Raw genomic sequence first — 20,286 nt, 5'->3', positions numbered from 1 at the left:
AGCCAGCCAACGTCGAGGCGTCATTGGTAGACTTTCTGTTATATCATGGTTGAGAGAAAAAGGCTTTGTTCCGTGGTCGGTTCGCGGCTTAATATGCTGTAAACCGAAAAGCATAGACAACATTTTGAAGCGATAGTTTCAATACGCCACGTAAAGCCGATTTCGCCCTCCCTGTAACGATGCCCAAGCGCCGCACAACACGTGTGCCGCGCGTGACGTAACAGGTTCGCCGCCGCCGCCGGCTTCAGTGCTACGCCTGAGAAGCTCCGGCTACTCCGCCGTGCGTGACGTCACAGCCGCGCACGTGCAGTAGAGCATGCTCAGTGCGCCGTTCCAGTATGCCAGGGGATCCTGGCTGATCGCTGGGTGTGTGTTCGCTTGGGCAACATCACCAGCTCACCGCGGCACATCTCGCGAGGCGTTAAAACAGCGTTTCAACGCTGTTTTAGCCCCCCTTCCCGCCTTCCTTCCTAGGGACCTCCGGCTACCCATCCACGTGGTAATCTACGCGGATATTGCCAACTGGTGCCGTGGACCACGCAGACAGAGGGTCCAGACCTTCAAGAATGTCCAGCGGGTCATCGGTGCTGTAGACACCTTCCTGGAGTGTGTTGCCCTTGGCATCTCGCCTACTAAAACCCAGGCGATGCACCTCAACACCAGGGCGGGGGCCCACCCAGGTTATACCGTCGTGCACCTTAGTGGCCATGACCTCTCTTGGAGCCGGGAGGTAAAATACCTTGGGCTCCGCACCAACGCCCTACTCACTTGGATCCCTGCTGTGCATTTCCTGGCCCAGTCCTCCAGAGTACAGGAGGTCGTATTGTCCCTCCAAGCCAAAAGGAACGGCATCATCCCCAAACTGGGACTTCAGCTCTACTAAGACACGGCCGTAGTGCAGTTTACGTATGCTCTCCTGCATGTCCGGCACACGGTGGCCCAACATCTGGCCATCGAGCGCAAACTGCGGGCGACTATACGCCTATGCCTGGGGCTTCCCCGCTGCTCTCCTGTGGCCCCCACCCTGGCGGAAGCGGGCTCCTGGCCAATCGAAATTCTGTCTAGGCGCACCTTCCTCCGCCAATTAGAGCTCCTCCACAGTGCGCCTGACGGGCGTCCTCTCCTGGACCGCCTCCTGAACAGGCCCGACTGAAATATGCACCAGGTGGCCCAAGAGTTCGAAGACATCGTTGGGGGCAGCCAGATAGCTTCCCTTCTCTCCTGGCCGGCACCTTGGACACCTCTACGAGGTTCACCTCTCCCTGCCTGGTTCCCGGAACAAGCAGAACAATCCTGCTGTGGGCCTACAGCAGGAGGTCGTGGCTGTTTTCCAGGCAGAACCCCCTGGTATGCTCCGGATCTTCATAGACAGCTCGGTTCTGCCAGGACCCTGTCCATCCGCGGCTGCGGCCTGCCGTGCCCCATATTTCCATATGAATAGAAAGGCCAGGCTCCCATTTGTGGCCTTGGCTACAACCGCCGAGCTTGCCGCTATCCATTTGGTTGCCGACATCCTCGGTGAGCACCTTCGAGTCATGGAGGCACCAATCGACACTGACTACAGGGCAGCCTCCAAGCTCCTCCAAAGGCCCTTCAGAGGCCCCCTCATCATCCGCAAGCTTTCTTGCCGGCTGGACACAATCGACTCCAGAGGCACCCACATCCAGCTGACCTGGGTGCCAGCCCATATCGGAGTTTAGGGCAACAAGGATGCAGACACCCTGGCCAAGGGGGCGCACACCTCAAGAACTTGTGGCTCCAAGGACTTGTGCCCCTTGGACCTGGACAGGAGCATAGTGGACAGGCACCTCCTGCTTCACTACCCAGATCCTAGGATGGCCAATGGTCAACCATTACGCCGACTCCCAGCTGTTAGGCTTGATGGCAAGGAGCCAGCCTGCGCCTAAAACTCAGTGTGTTCTGGGCCAACACCGGCTCTCGTCTTTACCCTCTGCCTCACTGTCCTCCCTGGGTGCACATTCTGCAACAACCCAGGGAAGATTACCCAGCACCTTCTATGTGAGTGCCCTGCCTTTGTGCCCGCCAGGACCATCATGTAGGCGGGCTTCCGCACCTTCGGCCTCCTCAGCTCTTCAGTGGAACACCTCCTTTTCCCTGGCCGCCACCATCCTGCTAAGGCTTTCTGGCACCTCCTCTCCTTCCTAGATGCCACCGGCCTCTCTGACCGCCTCTAGGCCTGAGAGGGCAGCATATGCCAACTGGCATTGACACTGCGGCTGCGCGTCTACCCTCTCCTATCAATCTTCCCCATGCCACACCTCCTTCTGTGACACGCTGGCAGTGGAAGTGGTGGCTAGCCCTCCAGTAGACAGGCACGTGTCTTCCACCTTTCAATCCTTCTATCATCCACTTAAGACGAAGAAAAAAAGCTCCCTATTCGAAGTGGATGGCTTCCTGGCCCTACGAGGCTGCGATCTAGCAGCTCTCATCATTGTGGTCAGGGCTCCTTGCCGCCGGGTGTATTTGTTTCTTAGCCGTCATTGTCGTTTCGGATGATGCCGTTGTTGTGACGCGCATCCTTTCTTTTAATTGTTCACCTCCCATCTCTGTTAACTCTCCTACTGTGTGCACGTGGATGGTATTGTTTCTCAGCTTCAGCCAGTGGGCAGGCCTACGCACTTTACATTTAATTCGTCCATCAGTCGCAATAACACCTTCCTAGTAAAATGAACGATGAGTGAAGAAGCGGAATGTGTGCGCACCTACTGAGTACGACAGAAGTACGGTGTCCGCGAAGCCACGTCGACGGATCCCAAAGTTGCAGCATGGTGCAGGGTGGGTCAGCAGCGAGCCCAAAAAGCCAGGATGGTCTGGCAAGGCTCTTCTAAAGTAAATCTGTTTAATCCGTGGATCTCTATCGCGTACCCACTAGGTTTAACAGGATCTAAATAATAAGGAATTTTTTTTTATTCCAGGTACGCTGTATTTTCTTAGGACGTCTGGCAGCGGACTTTAAGAAAAAGACCTGCCAGTCACGCCATATGGTATCAGGTTTTCACACATCGATATTGAAGGGGGTGTGCAACAGGACGTATTCATATTGTCTTGCATTGACAGTGTATTAATAAGGAGAATGGCTATAAGACGCGCTGAAGTGGCAGGTGTTTTATTGCTTCTGTGGAGGGTGAACCAAACTTATTTCCCGGTAGCCGCGGCGGCTGATACAGTGAAGAGTACTGTTGACGTTGCTGGCTAGGCTGTTTTCCGAAAGCGTTCTCTGTTGCACGAGCGAGAGCTTCTGGTTTGCGCGAGGCAGGTCGTGCCAACTTCATCTTCATCAGCACCGCTGGCGATACCAGCGCCGCTACACTTCATCAAAGGCCACAGCATGGGGTACCACGTGACGCGTCGGCGTCAAGGTTGGCTGTAAGGGTATCACGTGACGCGAGGCCGGCAAGGTAGGCTGTAAGGGTAAGAAGTAATTTTTTTACGGCGGTTTTGAATTCGTGACGATCGGCTAACAACGCGATGTCGAGGGAAGCGAGGTAAGCTCATTCCAATACAGGGCTGTGAGTAGAAAAAACGGCTTGTGAAATGTAGTGATAGAGGCGCGCTGAGGTAAACATCTTTAGGATGGCTGTGGCGAGAAAAACAATACACTGGAGGGATGAAGATGTCCGATGGAAAGCTATGAAAGAACCTGTGATAGCGGCTGACACGTGCTAGCTTACGACGGGAAGCTGTGGTTTGCAGATCAAGCTGGAATTTAGGTTTCTAATACTGGTGCAATGAGGGTAATTGGAAAGGCTAAATCAAGCTGCGCGGTTATGAGTAAATTCGAGCAAATTTATTACGTTAGCTTGGAATATAGTTTATGGTTTATGGGGTTTAACGTCTCAAAGGGACTCAGGCTATGAGCGATGCCGTAGTTTTCTAACGCCCCCTGACATCGCGCAGTACACGGGCCTCTGCAATTTCTCCTCCATCGAAATTCGACCACCACGGCTGGGATCGAACCCGTGACTTTCTTGTCAGCAGCCGAGCGCCATAGCCACTGCCCCACCGCGGCGGCTCGTTATCTTGGTGAGGATCGAGTATAGAATATGCGCATTCTAGGGATCGCGATATGTTTGACAGGAGTGAAAAAAGCCAAATTAAGGAATATGTAGAAGACACTGCATTTAGCAGTGGTGAGAATTTTGTTATTATTGCACCGACATTTCTCCCGGGAGATATCGATGCATGGGGACTAAAGTGTGTCGGCTAGAGGACAACTATAAAAATGGTAGGTAGGAATTGGTAATACGACGGCGTCGGAGAGAGGTGAAAAGAGTGATTAAAGTTTGCAATATTAAGCCAGATGTCACAGCACATTTGTGTTTTTGTGAGATGACTTTGCAAATCTATAAAGTTAGACGGGTGAGCTTCCAGCCAGTGCACTGCACAATAATCTGCAAAAACTAGGACGTTAGAAACAGCGTTATGGGTCAGATCGCTAATACGGATTATTTTATTTCATCCAGGAGTTCTTAAACAACCCTCGCGAGTTCGTGAGTGGAAACTCTCATCCACCCTTTACCCCGTACTGCTAGGTGTTCCTCAAGTCACCGTACTTGGAGACGAAGGTGACACCATGGGATGAAATATAATTATATAATTGGTTTTTAGTGGAAAGGAAATGGCGCAGTATCTGTCTCATATATCGTTGGACACCTGAACCGCGCCGTAAGGGAAGGGATAAAGGAGGGAGTGAAAGAAGAGAGGAACAAATAGGTCCGTAGTGGAGGGCTCCGGAATAATTTCGACCACCTGGGGATCTTTAACGTGCACTGACAAAAAACTACGTGAGGAGGCGCCCTTTCACACTTTATTTCTTTTGAGAGGGTCACACCTATTCAATAACCGCTGCGCAGCAGGCTCCCTTTCATACTTTATTTCTCTTGAGAGCGTCACATCTATTCAATAACACCTGCGCACTGCTAATTTATGTGCTTACTGTTCCTTCGAACAGAAAGCCTCGCTTTTAGAATTTCACTGTTAAAATAGTTGGATAAAATATATTCGTAAAAAGAGAGGGGCACTTCAATAACTTCAAATTCGTTTCTTTTGCCTTACTCAACAGATGACCGACGCAATCTTTTCCAGCCTATACGTGCAGCAAAGAGCGTTCGTAATGAAGATTGATTGATTGATTACAAACGTCTTTATTTCTTCAATGTTCTCCGAACATGTGGATGGACCGCCTAGTCCGGTAGTCCACTGGCTGCTGCTGCTGCGCTGGCCCTCCCCACCAGCCAGTGCTGACGGTCAGGATCATCGCTGAGCAGAATAGCCTCCCACTGCTCCTCCGAGGGGTTAGAATGGGGTCAACTAAGGGATTATATTGGCATGCCCACACCATATGGTAGAGGTTAGCTACCGCTCCACAATGTGGACACTGTGGAGAGTATAGTGTAGGGTACCACTGGTGTAATTTAGCTGGTGTTGGGTAGGTGTTGGTTTGTAGTCTCCTAAGGGTGTTCTCTTCTAACTTGTTGAGGGATTTGTGTGGTGTTGGGTACTCCTTTCTGGCTGTTCTGTATGGCGCAAGATTGTCAGCATACACTGCTAAGCCTATTAGGTCGCGGCACCCTTCATGGTCATCAGGGGGAGACGTCCGGTATAGAAGAGCTCGGGCATGCCTGTGGGCGGCTTCGTTTCCTCCTTGTAGTTCCAGGTGACCGGGGAACCAGATTACTGAGACCTGGTTAGGTGGATGCTTAGTCAGCAATGACAACCCTGACTTGTGAATTAATCCGTTATTGAAGTTTCGACAGGCGTTCTGGGAATCAGTGAGCACAACGGCGTTGGGGTTAGATGCTACAGCTAATGCAATAGCTGCCTCCTCTGCGTGAGTGGGGTTAGATGTTTTCACCGAGGCGCAGTTCACCATCGACCCTGAAGGCGTTGAGACCACAATAGTCATGACTCCATTATTTGGTCCTGCTGCGTCCACTTAAAGGGTGTTAATTTGCTTGTCCCATTTCTTCTGCAGGGATTCACCTCTTGCTTTCCTCCTCTCGGTGTTATATGCGGGATGCATATTCCGCGGAATGGGGTGCACGTTTATGCGTCTTCTCACATCGCGTGGGACCTCTTCCCTTTGGTCAATTGTATAGGGCAGATTAACATGGATTTTATCGAGCAGTTCTCTGCCGGGTTTTGTGAGTGCGAGCCGATTCAGTTGTGAGAACCATTGTGCTTCCCACATCTCTTTGAGGGTATTATGTACTCCTAGAGCCATGAGCTTTGCTGTTGGCGTGGAGTTTGGTAGCCCCAGTGCCGTCTTGTAGGCTTTCCTGATGAGTACCTCCAACTTTTCAATTTCCGACCTGGAGAGGTTAAGGAATGCCGTCCCGTACATTATCCGAGAGATCACGAAAGCTTGCACTAAGCGGATGGTGTCCCTTTCCTTCATGCCATGGTGTTTATTTCGGATACGATGTATCATGCGGAGGATTTGCTCGGTGGATGTTGTAAGCTTCTTCATAGTGGTGGTGTTCTGTCGCCCCTGCGGGATATACTGCCCTAGTATCTTGATCTCCGTGGGTTTCTGTACTGGGTGGTTCTCTATATACACCGAGATGTTCTGCGCTAGGGGTGTCCTCGGGTTCTTCAGGATTAGCAACTCGGACTTTTCCGGCGCACACTGGAGACCTCTCTCCCTGGCGTACCGGTCCACCGTGTCGGCTGCTGCTTGAAGACGCTCCTCGATCTCGGCGTCACTCCCCGAGTTGCACCAGACAGTGATATCATCCGCATATAATGTGTGTTTGACACCGGGGATTTCGGAAAGAAGGTCTGGTAGATCTTTCATAGCCAAATTGAACAAGAGGGGTGACAGTACCGCCCCTTGCGGAGTTCCCCTCGGGCCTAGAGTGATGGGATCTGATTTTATTCCACCGAAGTTTATAGTGGCTTGCCTGACTGATAAGAAGTTTTTGATATAGTTGTAGGTTCTTGCGCCACAGTTGGTATCGGCGAGGCTTTGCAGGATGTTTTTATGTAGAACGTTATCGAACGCTCCTTTCAAATCAAGTGCCAGGATGGCCCTTGTCTGTGACTTGGGAGGTGTCTCAAGGAGGTCTTTGTACAGGTACAAGAGGGCGTCCTGTGTCGATAGGTGAGGGCGAAAGCCGAATTGAGTATTAGGTAGGAGGTTGTTTTCTTCTAAGTATCTACTCAGTCTCGTATTGATGACCCTCTCTATGAGCTTCCCCAAACACGAGGTCAGCGATATCGGTCGTAGATTATCCAGTTTAAGGGGTTTGTTCGCCTTCGGAATGAACCGAACCTCGGCTGTCTTCCAGGATATTGGTAACGTTCCTGTAGCCCAATGCTGCTCGTTGAAGCATTCCACCAGCGCGGTGATGGTGTCATCGCTGAGGTTAAATAAGAGCTTCGCTGTTATTTGATCTGGACCTGGAGCTGCATTTTTTCTCATGGCCGCGATTTCTGCTTTGATTTCTTCTTTCGTGAGTGGGAGGTCCAGCTTGGGATTTGGCAGTCCAGGATACTCCGGCTGTTCCACGACTTGGTCCGTGCACAGATACCTGGTCTTGAGCTTTTCGATCAACTCTGTGTCCGTACCCGGGGTGGTGTGTACGATCTTCGTGAGCCTGTCTTTAGTGGCCGACTTGCTGCTGCTGGGGTCGATTAGGACACGTAGGAGCTTCCAAGTCTTTGACACACCTAGCTTCCCCTGAATACCATCGCAGAGCGAATGCCAGTTCTGTCTGGTTAAGGATATGGCATAGGATTCTGCCTTTTTGTTTATCTCCTCTATTTTTTTCTTGAGTTTGCGGTTAAGCCGTTGTCTGCGCCATCTCTTTGTCAATAAGTGCCTCGCTTCCCATAAATGTAGAAGGTGCGGATCGACCGCTGGGCAATCTTCTGTCGTGCAGACCTCTTTTGTAAAGGCTTTCAAAGAGTGCACCTCATCTTTAACCCATTCCTCTAGGTCGGTAATAGTATTTGCAGTAGATGCCTGGGCCTTTCTCCACCTGTCCCAGTTCGTAACTCTTGCGATACCTATTTTGCGCTTGCACGCGTTTGTGCTTATCTCCAGAGAGAGTATGAAGTGATCGCTTCCCAGGTGCTGTTCGGTATTCTTCCAAATGGCGTTTTGTATGTTCTTGGTGAACGTCAGGTCAGGACATGTATCTCTACTGACACTGTTTCCCAGCCTCGTAGGGTAAGTGGGATCGGTGAGGATCGATAACCCCTCTTGCGCCACTACTTCTTCTAGTTTTCTGCCTTTCGGTGTCGCCGCCGGGTAGCCCCATGAAGGGTGTGGTGCGTTGAAGTCGCCTCCAATCACGCAGGGGGCATGGCCCGCTAAGGTCAGAAATTTCTTTATGAGGGAACCCAATTTTGCGTTCCTGTCTTTTGGAGGGCTGTATACATTCAATACGTGCGTGCTTGCCGCTCCTCTCTGGAGAGGAAGAATAGTTATATAGCAGTGCGCAACATCCGGCTCGAAAGTGTCGTGCAATATGGCAGTGTATAATTTGTGCACTAACGTGGCAGTTAACTGGTCGTGCTGATAAGTCACATAGTCTTGGAGCTTCATAGGCATTAGGTGGGGTTCTTGAATTAGGATAGCTGCCGGTGGGTCAGATTCCTGAGATAGAAGGAGATTAAGAGCAGCCTGCTTTCTCCTGTATCCCCGGCAGTTCCACTGCCAGATCTTTACTCTAGGTTTGGCTGGCATGTTGAATCCGTATCGGATGGTTCGTCCACGTGCATTGTACGAGCGAATTTCGACTTATGCCTTTTATACGCAGGTTCCTTCCGAAGTCCAGAAATTGCCGTCTCCGTGTATCGTCGGCTGTTTGCAATCTGATTTCGAATGTCTTGGAATTGAGCGTTCACATAAATTGGAAAAGCTTGAAACTCCTCCTTGAAGGACCTCAGTTCTTGGATGATTTGTTGGTAGACCTCGCCTAAGGCAGGCTGGGAGCTAGGTACTGCCTGCTGTTTTTGGTTTTCAGGAGTCGGCTGAGCTACCGGCGTTATTGCGTTAGTAGTTGCTCGCTTAAGCTCTTGGTTTTGGATTGTTAAAGCGGTCACTTGTTTTTTCAGACTTTCTATCTCGTTTTTGAGTGCTGCTAACTCCGTGTTATTCTGAGGGGAGGAGGAGGGAAGGGGAGGCCATTCTGCAAAGCTCACCTTCGAATCTGAAAGTTGGCCCGAGGACGTCTTCTTCAGCGCCCCGATGGGCTTGTTGAGGTTCTCCTGCCCTTGTTCTTTACCCGCCTCCACTTGACTGGCGTTCTGGTTGGAGCCTGTTGCCCGGCGTCTTGAGCTCGAACGGCCGCGAGAGGCGGAACGAGAGTGGGAGACTGATGACGACACTCCTCGCCGTCGCGATGTAGGCTGCCTCTTCTGCCTCGTCCTGCTCCTGCCTTCTTGATCTTCAAGTTTTGTTGTTGATGACGCGTTTGATGACACGGTACTAGTGTTCTTGTTCAGCGGTCTCTGGAATTTCTCCTTGCAGTCTTTTGCGTAAGTCTTGTGTGGACCCTTGCACAGCGCGCAAACGGGTGTACACTCGTGCGTCTCATCTGGACTCGGCGTTCCATCGTAATGAAGCACATTGCAGGAAACGGCTATATCACTTTGTATTTCAAGCCCTGGACATGTTTATCGTGTTACACTGTGAATGCATAGCTATGCCGCACAAATAATATCATTGAAAATTCGTTTTGATGGAAGGGAATGGCCAAGCAACTGTCTCACATGTGTCGGTGGACACCTGAACCACGGTGTCAGGGAAGGAATAAAGTAATGTGTGAAAGAAGAAATAAAGCAAGCAAGACGTGTCGTAGTTGGTCTCTGGAATAATTCCTGCACTGGCATCGCAAAGCACACGTGCGCTTTTTGCATTTTACCTCCACCGAATCGCGGCCGCCGCGGTTGGGTTCGAACCGGGCTACTCCGGCTCAGTTGACGAGCGCCTTAACCACTAAGCCACCGCGGCGGGCAAGTGTGATCATTCATCTATTTTTTATTGATGTGGTGCTGGGCTAAGCTACTTGATTTGATGTTCCTTTATGTTTTGATTACAGTCACGGGTTTTCAAGCGAAAGCTTTTCTGGCCGCGAATTTGCGATTTCGCCTTGGCCGCGCTCTGACGAGGCACATGACGTCACAACGCGCGCCCCGCCGAGTTTATTTCTCTCTCTCTCTCGCTCCCTAGTCACAACTGCGCATGCGCTACTAGTAACACCGAGCCACAGGTGTTCCGCCACTGCGCAGCGCGCGACTTTCCTAAAATGCAACTTTCAATTTTCAGTTTTCTATTTCTTCTTCCTCTCCCTCCATTATCCCTTCCTGTACGGAGCGGTTCGGGTGTCCACAGAGATATGTGAGACAGTTACTGCGCTTCGGGCGCTTGCTGTGCCATCTGGCATGACGTCACGCCACGCGGCTCACCGGCGCCGCCGTTTGGTACGACGTCACAACATGTTCCTCGTCGTTGCGCTCGCCTCCGCTCGCTTCGATATCTGAGTCGCATGTCTGATAACATGCCGATCAGAGGATTGAAAAGGAGAGCTCACGAGCGCTGCAACCGCAGTTGTGTCGTCTTTAATGCGACAACAACATAGCTAGACAACCAGACTAACCTGGACTTGCAATCACGATCAACCAAGGCTAACAATGCTATGCCTTAGCTTTCGCTACGTATATCCTGGCATAGCCGAGCTGAGCCACTGCCAAATTTTATTCTCTGGATTGGTGTCATCTCAGATGAACACATAATTTACGCCTCAAAACAACGACGCAATTGAAAAAAAAGGGTTAGTTCCTATATATAAGAAATTGGTCACACTCGACTTTACAACAATGCTATGCCTTAGCTTTCGCTACGTATATCCTGGCATAGCCGAGCTGAGCCACTGCCAAATTTTATTCTCTGGATTGGTGTCATCTCAGATGAACACATAATTTACGCCTCAAAACAACGACGCAATTGAAAAAAAAGGGTTAGTTCCTATATATAAGAAATTGGTCACACTCGACTTTACACCCATAGATCTCTGACAATCCTCATACCTCTTCATGCGCAGTGATGCAGCGGCTAAGCGATGAGCCACTGCCCTGCGATGGCAGGGAATGCTACCAGTGGGATTTGCCCTAAGTAGGTTGCCTTTCCTGACTGATAATTAATTTACTGCCACCTGTCAAGGTTTTCGCTTTCCTTAAATGCCGGTGAGAAGATTGTGATGACATCACCTAGTTATGTGCCCCAGGTGGCCATCCAGGTTGCTTCTGGGATTTTTCGCTTGCAGCGTCAGCAACGACGCCGGATATTTCCTGCTCAACGGAAGCTGTTACGCAACAGCGCAAAACCCTTTATGGGACGCTTTCCGTTACCGGGCTACTCACCAGCCACCTTCGAATTCGTTCATCCTTCTACGCTCTTCCGTGACCCTGTAGACCGTGTACTGCTAATAGAGGAACCAATGCTGTGCTGCGAGTTCACCCCCAGCCTCCGCCATGCTTTCCCTGAGTGGGGTTTGCGTGCAGACAGGCAGTGAAACTTAATTTTTTTTTTCGTTATTGGAAGAATGTAACAAATTTCCTTAGATCCTGGAAAGAAATGATATGTTTCAAAGCACTCTCGAGGAAGAATATTTTGTGCATATAAAATTGAGACCAATAGACTCATTTTTCTCATTTTACACTGGTAGACAAAGTGCCAACTTTGTGCCATATATGATAAAGCGTTAACTTAAAACGTGTGTAGATCGTGGAAAAGTAAATTGCAACTGTACTCTAAATCCTCCATTTTCCTTTTTTATGCAATGCGAAGAGTAAGTAAGAACATTCACTTCAGCAGTAAATGGGGTTTTCACTCTATATCAAGAGACTCATCAAGTGACGATTTGAGGCGGGAAGACGTAATAGGCCTCCTAACAAGCTCTGCTCCGTGTGACAAAAATTATTCTGTTATAGAGCCTTATTTCGACTTAGCATCTACGTGCGAGAAAGGTGGTCCCTTTAATAAAAAAATATTTAAGCTAAGAACTGTAAACAAGGGTTTTCAGATCATTCAAAAGCAAGATTTATACAAGCAACGTTCGATTTAAAGTACGGTGAAACTTCCTTAGTAGGCATATTTAGATTATAATCAGGGTTAAAACTTCGAATGGCAAAAATTGAGCAGCAAAGGTCAGTAGAAGATGCAGTGTGGTAGACCCGCATAGAAATCAGGACACTTTGGGCATAACAGATCGAAGTGGACCCATACAAAAATTTATTTAGACAGTCTGTAGACTGTCCATAGACTTCTATAAATAAAGTCTAAAGACTATTTATAGACAAACCCCAAAAAATAGTTTATAGGCAATACTAATCCTATAGGTAGTCTATAGACAATCTATAGATTTATGGCCATACACTTTTAGTAGACATTTGTCTATATACAGTCTAGAATATGAATACACACAAAGATATATCTATAGGAAGGCAATAGAGTCAATCAGAAGTCCATAGACTGCATATAGACCATTTTTATAAGGGGAAACGGTACGAACACACTCTTGGCGGTTAAATGAGTGTGTTGGTCTCAATTTTAAGAATTCTATAAGCCTGCGAAATAGGCATACGGGGTTGTGGGGCAGGAATAACGGCTCCCTCCTGCCTTAATTCAAGACACCATTGCGATATGGCTTGCCGAATCAGAAGACCCTTGTCACTCAATTGGGTGAGCCAGCGTATAGGTGGAGCCCTTTTACTAGCGTCGCGGGTGATATGATTTTATTGCTCGTTTCCAATAATCCCTCAATGTTTATCGGTCCATCTTATTGTTACTCTTCGAGGTTCCAATTTCCAAAGCACCATATCTAGCTCAGAGTGTATATCCAGGGTTTGTTTCGCTTTACAAAATCGTGGAGGACGGCTTGGCTTTAAAGTCAGCGTACAAAAAGCACTGTTTCGTCGAAGAAAGATGAGCGAATTCATTGCAGCACGCACAATCGAGAGGACCTCCAATCAGGTACCGTGTGGCGGGTATAAATGAGTACACCTGATAGAACTAAGAGGGTCAGCGGAGGAAGGAGACGGTATGAGCTTGGCTGTAGCATGGAGTAATCCATGTAAGGAAAGCGTCCGTGCATGCTACACCGTGACTGTGTATCAATGCGGGCAGCTCAGGCATGCCTGCATCCCGAATGAATAAATTGCGACATGATTCGGGAAATTAGTGCGATGTGGAGGTTGTAGACTTGTTCGAGGCCAGGGACCTAGACTGATTGATTCAAGCACTTTTATTTCCAACATAAAATACTTTTGTCCTGGCCCCTGGCACGCGGTGTTAGAAGTCGGGGAGTTGCGCGTCCACGGCTAGATGCTGGCTGCCAGTCCTTGACTGGTAGCGGCCTCTTCCGCCATATGGACGGTGGTGCGCTCGAGCTCATGGCCAGGGCTCCTTACGAGGGTCTCCCATGCTTCTCTATCAATATTTTTGTCCGCCCAGGGATAATTTGGGCACTCCCCAAATACACTGGGAACAAATGCACTACAAGCGACACAAAAAAGGACACATACACACGGCACAAGCGCAAACTAACAACTGTTTATTCTATACGGAAGTTGCGTTTATATACGCAGCGTCAGGTTTTGAAGGGAGCAACCATCCCATCATCAAACACATGACCATCACTACGACACAGCATCTGCGCTTATCAGGTCAATCTCAGTTTTTGTAAGTGCAATAGAAGGAGTGCTTACACGAGTTCCATTTTCCGCCTTCTCGATTAAAAATGCTTCTACTATCTCTCTTTCAATCCTTTCTTTCTGTTTTCCTCCAATTGTGGTCCTGTGGAAAATTGGTGCGCACTTCTTCTTACACCTGCTGCAACGTTGCGCTAGATTTCCCGGGTGGTTAATTTTGTCGCAGTCATTGTGATGCTCCAAAAGTCACGTGTTGACACATCTTCCCGATTGTCCAATGTATTGTTTTGCGCATGATATTGGTATTCTATATATGATGTTCTTCTGGCATGGTACGAACCTTTCCCTGTGGGCAATGTCACATTCCTTGCACTTGTCACTCTTTCCTTTTGCGTTTACCTTGTTGCACAGGCTTATCAGCTTTTTTGGTGCGCTGAAGACAACTTTCACTTGGTGTTTGTTCGCCACCTTCTTCAATCCGTGCGTTACCTTATGTATATACGGTATAACAACCATTCCTTCTTTTTTACTCTGTTCATCCGACTTCTTTTTTTTTTCCTCGTCAGGAATTTCAGCACTTTTTCGCCCACTGACGCGATCATGTTGTCAGGGAACCCACTATCGGTCAGCCGACTTTTTTGCATGCTGATGCTCTCAGTCATTTTGTGCTCGCAGGACTTCTTCAGGCTCTGCATCATACACGATTGGGCAACACTCCTTTTGACAAGCATAGACTGGCTGGAATCATATCGCATGATGCTTTTTTCACTTTTTGTATGATACCACCAGCAAGTATGGACAGGGGTTTCCTGCAAATTAAATCAACAAAAAGCAGTTTACTGGCGGAAGCTCCAAACCGAAACATTCCCCAGTTTACATATCCTTAGCAATATGCTCCCGAACTAATACAGGGACACAGGTTCGATCCCATACGATACAATACGCGATACAATCCGCGGGTTCGATCTCATGGTGTGGTGCAACACCCACCCTATACAATATTACTTGGAACTTTGACAGAAACAAAGCTTTCCATGGCTCACAAAATCCGAGTGCGGAGTGGTGGGAAAGTGTGGTCTCCAGCAGCAACCCAATCCTTCAAAGAGAAGGGGTCATCCATGCCCAGCGAGCGGCCAAACTCAGTGGTTCCCTGGAATAGGGGCACCGACCTCTGCAAGAAGGAGGGAGAGACATCTGCTTGAAGATGAAGACCTCTGCCTGAACGAAAGACCTTGTTCGAGCAATAAAGTGTATCCTATCCTATCCTCTCCACTGCGCTGGAGCCTCCGCCAACTCTTCAGTCGTGCGTGATGTCACAGCCGCGCATGCGCAGTAGAGCACGTGTAGCGCGCCGTTGCTCGGCTGCATATAAAGTGGTGGTACGAAGCACTCCCTAATCATATGCACGATGACTGAAGAAGCGGAATGTCTGCGCACGTACTCAGCACGACAGCACATCGAAGGATCCCGAACTTCTAGCATGGTGCAAGGCGGGTCAGCAGCGATTCGAAGAAGCTAGGACGGGCTGGCAAGGCTCTGCTCCTCAAACAAGGGGCTGGCCAAACTAAAGTGCACCCGTTTAACCCGTGGATCGCTATCGCGTTGACACCATGATTAACCGCAGCTAAACCCCCAGCAATATTTTTTTTTACTCCGGGTACGCTGCATTTTCCTGAGACGTCTGGGAGCGAACTTTAAAAAACGACCTGCCAGTCACGCCGTATCGTAGATTTTCACATGTCGATAATAAAGGGGGTGCAATAAGACGTTTCTAGGTCGTTCTGCCTTCACAGTGTATGACAAATGAGAATATCTATGCTCTGAGGTGGCACATGTCTTTATTCCTGCATCAAATTTCATCAATTCGTGACGATCAGCTAACAACGCAACGTGGCAGGGAATATAATTACAGTACAGGGCTGTGAGCACAAAAAAATGAGTTCTGAAGTGTAGTGACAGAGGCACGCAGGCCGTAAACGTCTTAGACTGACTGTGGTGGGATAAACAATATCCTGGACGAAGGATGTCTGACGGCAAGCTATGAAAAATCCTGTTATAGAGGCAGACGCGCTCTAGTTTACGACGGGAAGCTGAGGTGTGCAGATCAAGCTGAAATTTGGATTTCGCAATACTAGTGCGATTAGGTTAATTAGAAAGGCTAAATCTTGCTGCGCGATTATGAGTGAATTCGAGCAAATTTATCACGCTAGCTTAGTTTATGGTTTATGGAAATTAACGTCTTAAAGCGTCTCGTGCTATGAGGGACGTCGTAGGGGAAGGAACCGTAAAGTTCGACCTCCTGGGGTTCTTTAACGCCAACTGTCATCGCACATTAGTTGGCAAATGTTGATTATCCTATATGTTTGTCAGGGGCGACGCAAAGAAAAATTTCGGCATAAGCAGCCGAGGGTGCAATTACCAGAGTTGATAATTTAGTTAGTATTGCACCGATATTTTATACAGGAGATATGGACGCATAAGGACAAAAATGTGTAGGCTAGAGGAGAATCGTAAAAGCGGTAGGCTGAAGTTGGTAATACGACGGCTGGGGAGAGACAGTAAAAAAGTTGTATGAGCGTGTAGAGTCCTAAGCAAGATACTAAACCGCATTTCTATTTTCGTGAGATGACTCTGCAAATCTCTAAATTTGGACAGGTTAGCTGCCAACCAGTGGACTGGATTATGATTTGCAAATAGCCGTATGTTATATTCAACGTTATGGGCCAGATCGCTAATAGGGATTATACGAATGGACCTGGCAGTTGTTAAAATAACCTCTCCAGTCCGTCGTTGCGAAAGCATATTCACCCATTATTTACCACGTCCTGACAACTTCCTCAAGTCACCGTACTAGGCGAGGAAGACGACAGCATTGGAGGAAAGAAGACTTAAAGCTACCTGAGCAGGCAACCTTTCATTTTACTACATTTCTTTCAACAAGGTCATATTTAGTCATTAACCCCAGTGCAGTGCTAACTCCTCTGCTTCCTATTCTTTCGAAGAGAAAGCCTCGCTTTTAGCATCCTGTATTTCGTTATTTAAATAGTTGTATAAAATATATGCGCGAAAATAGGGGTGTGATTCAATGCCTTCAACTCTTTTTCTTTGCTGTTAGTGAAGAAAGACTACACGGGCAATCTTTCCCACGCTGTACGCACATTAAAGTGCGTTCGTAAAGATGCACTTCGCAGAAAACGGCTAGACCACTTCAGGTTTTAAGCGCTGGACATGTTCACCGTAGTGTGCTTTGCTATGGCGCATAAATAACATTGTTTTGAGGGAAGGAGGGGGAGGCCACCAGGGGGCCAGGGAGTGCGGACGTGACTCACGTCGGTTCCGTGGAAAGTTGGTTTGTCTGGTGGAAATTGTGCCGATTCATGGAATAATTGTTTGCCATCACCTGTGGAAAGTCACAAGGGTCATCTGGGTGACATTTTCATGAGCGTGAGTGGACGTTTGATCATTTTATGGCCTTTTTGTGTCGACCATGTTTCCCGCCTAGCTAAGCCGACCGCTAGCGGTAAACGAACGCGGCGGCTCGGCGACAGCCGAAGCCCCCGGCGCTCGCTTCGAAACGCCGTTGCATGACCATGGAGGTGACCGTAGAGGATACGGAGATTACACCCGAAGAATTGAGAACCTCGGATTGGATCACTAAAGTGGGAAAACATGTTAAAGAACGGCAGGACCTCACGAGAGGCGAACGGCGAGGAGGCAAAGATGGAGACGCCAGATTGGAACGCGGAGCCGAATCCGGAGAGGGCAAAAAGATAGCGGCGGAGGCGAACGCCGCATATAAAAAGCTGGGGCAGAAGAACGCGGAGCGCTCAATTGCGTCGTACCTTCCGCGTTTGCCAGCTAATGACTACAAGATAATTATTCGGCCGAAGAATGGGCTGGCGCTCTCGAAAGTTCCGACTACGAGGTTGAGTGCGGCGGTGCGTATGGCAGCGCAAATTCCATGGGTCAAAGGGCAGGACAAGGACGTGCTGATTCATAACGACAAACAAGGCACCCTGATTTTCAGCAACCCAGACATGGACACTGTCTGGAAGGTGACCAAGATTAAGTCTATCCATATCGGCGACGACGAGTACGAAGTCACAGCGTACCTGGCGCCGCACGAGGACTGCGGGCGGGGTGTGGTGCACGGCATCGACCCGAAACTGACCATAGAGGAACTGACAGAGGCCTTCGGCAACCCGAGGAACCCGCCGATACTTGGCGTTAGGAAGATGGGCAAATCCAGTTCGGCGATCGTCATCTTCAAACACGAGACAGTGCCGAGGTGGGTGTACTGTTACGACGTACCCCTAAAGTGCGTGCTCTACAAGAAGCGGTACGAGGTGTGCTACCGCTGTGGCGAGCTAGGACACAGATCGGACGTATGTGTCAGCGCTCAAGTTAAGTGTCTGGGATGCGGAATCATAGCCCCACCCGAGGATCACGTATGCGAGCCCAAGTGTAAATTGTGCGGCAAAGGTCACTTGACAGCAGACCGGAAATGCAAGGAAGCTTTCAGGACCCCTTATACGATAAAGCATAGGCAATGGGAGGCCAAGCTGGCTATGGAAGTCATGGAAGAGGACGCGCGGAAGGCGAAGGAGACCGAAGTAGGAAGGAGCCGGTTCGAAAAGCATCAAGGGAGATCCAGGAGTCAGTCAGGAAACCAGAGCGAGTCGAGAGGGAGATCAGAGTCCTTCCCGCGTCTACCGAATCTGCGGGAAGCGGAGATGCAAAAGAAGGCCCAACCCGGGACTGCGGGCCCCTCCGGAGGCGCTGTCGTCAACAACCCAGCGAGGCCCAAGTCTCCGAGCCGAAAGGTGGGTTGGGCGAGCGAAGCCTCCCAGGATAAACGCGATGAAGAAATCTTCCAGATTAAGGAAGAAAATCGGTTGCTTAAGGCACAGCTCGCAGCGATGAGCAAGCAAATTGAGGAGCTTAGAATAGCGCTTAAGCCTAATGCAGCACCTGCGAAACAATCGCAGATGCCACAAAATCCAGTTGTAAGAGCATCAGAGGAGCAGGGAGCGGCTCAGCCGCCGGCTAAGAAGAGGGCAAAGGAAGTAGAGAAGCCCATAATAGATATGGACACAGAGAAAGTGATAGACATAAAAATAGAACAATTGGAGGCAAAATTTGAGGCCAAATCTAGACAGGACAATGAATGGCGCAAGGCTTTTGAAGAACGCATGTTAGGGATGTTCCAAACTTTCTCAGAGCAGCTGCATCAACGAGATAACAGTGTCGCAGAGCAAATACATCAGAGGGATAATAACCTCACTGAACAAATTAAGGAAAAATTTGCGAAAAGGGACCGGGCGTACGATCACCTCACCCAACAAGTACAAGAAAACCAGATGAATCAGCTGATTGGCAATCATGGCTCACAGATCCAGTAAAACCACCGTTTGGCAATCGAATTGTAGAGGTTTCACGCGCAAGCGTGCTGTCTTGCAGGAATTCCTGAGGAACGGGGACCGACCGGAGCTAATAGCACTACAAGAATGCGGCAGAAAAGCAAAATTGTCGGGGTACAAATCATACGTAGGCGAGGGTGAAAACACGCAGGTGGCCACCCTAGTCAAACGAAACATCACGGCGGTGCAGCATAACATCGGAAGTACACAAATAGACCATGCTCTCGTAGAACTGATACCGCGAAGAAAGAAAGTAGCTTGTTCGTATTAAATGTCTACAGTTCTCCCAAACAAAGGAAATGTGAATTCAGGGATCTCTTCGCAACGACGCGACGTAAGATAAAGAACAACCCGCTGTTGATCGTGGGGGACTTTAATGCTCACCATTCGGCATGGGGATATAAACAGGCTTCAATCAAGGGCAGGAAATTGTGGGACGACATACAGACTCAAAATCTGGATTTGATAACCGACCCGCTGCAACCCTGTGACATTCCTTGTGTGCTGCGAGGTTCCACGTTCCACGGCGCGGCGTAGGCGGAGACCCAGATGACAGCGGCATCATCAATTACCCAGCCATGCTCTTTGAGTGACGACCAGAACAACCGGACCCGCCGCCGCCGCCGCGGGGAAACAGGCTTTATCCTCCCCAATTTCCGGGCACATTCCAGGACAAGGGAGCTGTCAGCGGGCCAGAGCGCACCGTACCACAGCCGACGCTATGCGCTACCGCGAAGACAACATTCTTTCCCTCCTTCCCCTTTCGACGTGGGCTATCGCCGGGAAGGCACCCACAGCTTCCCGCCGTGCCTCGTGAACAAAAGCGCATTCCCAGAAGGGCCGTGACGGACACCTGTCATGGCGGACAGGCAGTACTCGCCAAGAATGTGGAAAGACAGGCGCTAGTGAATTAGCTCCGAAGAGAGAGCCTGTGTATACTCTCACTTGAGAGAGAGTGGTGGCGTTTTTGTTGTTTATTTAGTTTGTATTGTTAACAGACTCTGGGTTCGAGGCTAAGCCCAACCCAGGGGGTGGTCCCCATCTCGCATGTTATTTTGGATTGGAGAATTGATGCTTTGGGCGGGCCACTGGAAATGACCGCCCTTAGTCCTTTGTTAATCAAGTGCTTAAAAGCACATGTAAACGGATGCAGTCCAGTCTGAGCTGGGGCTCCATGCTTAGCATG

The 20,286-nt window shown here is 49.3% G+C and overlaps 1 protein-coding gene across 1 annotated transcript; it reads left to right on the top strand.

Moving 5' to 3' along the window:
- Positions 1–17,270: 17,270 nt before the first annotated feature.
- LOC144134902 (uncharacterized) lies at positions 17,271–19,082 on the top strand. The gene has a single exon (XM_077667712.1). The coding sequence runs from the start codon at positions 17,271–17,273 to the stop codon at positions 19,080–19,082; it is 1,812 nt and encodes a 603-aa protein (XP_077523838.1).
- The last annotated feature ends 1,204 nt before the right edge of the window (positions 19,083–20,286 follow it).

This window comes from Amblyomma americanum, chromosome 5 (assembly GCF_052857255.1).
Source record: "Amblyomma americanum isolate KBUSLIRL-KWMA chromosome 5, ASM5285725v1, whole genome shotgun sequence".
Classification (NCBI taxonomy): domain Eukaryota; kingdom Metazoa; phylum Arthropoda; class Arachnida; order Ixodida; family Ixodidae; genus Amblyomma; species Amblyomma americanum.
This window is presented reverse-complemented; position numbering and strand designations above follow the sequence as displayed.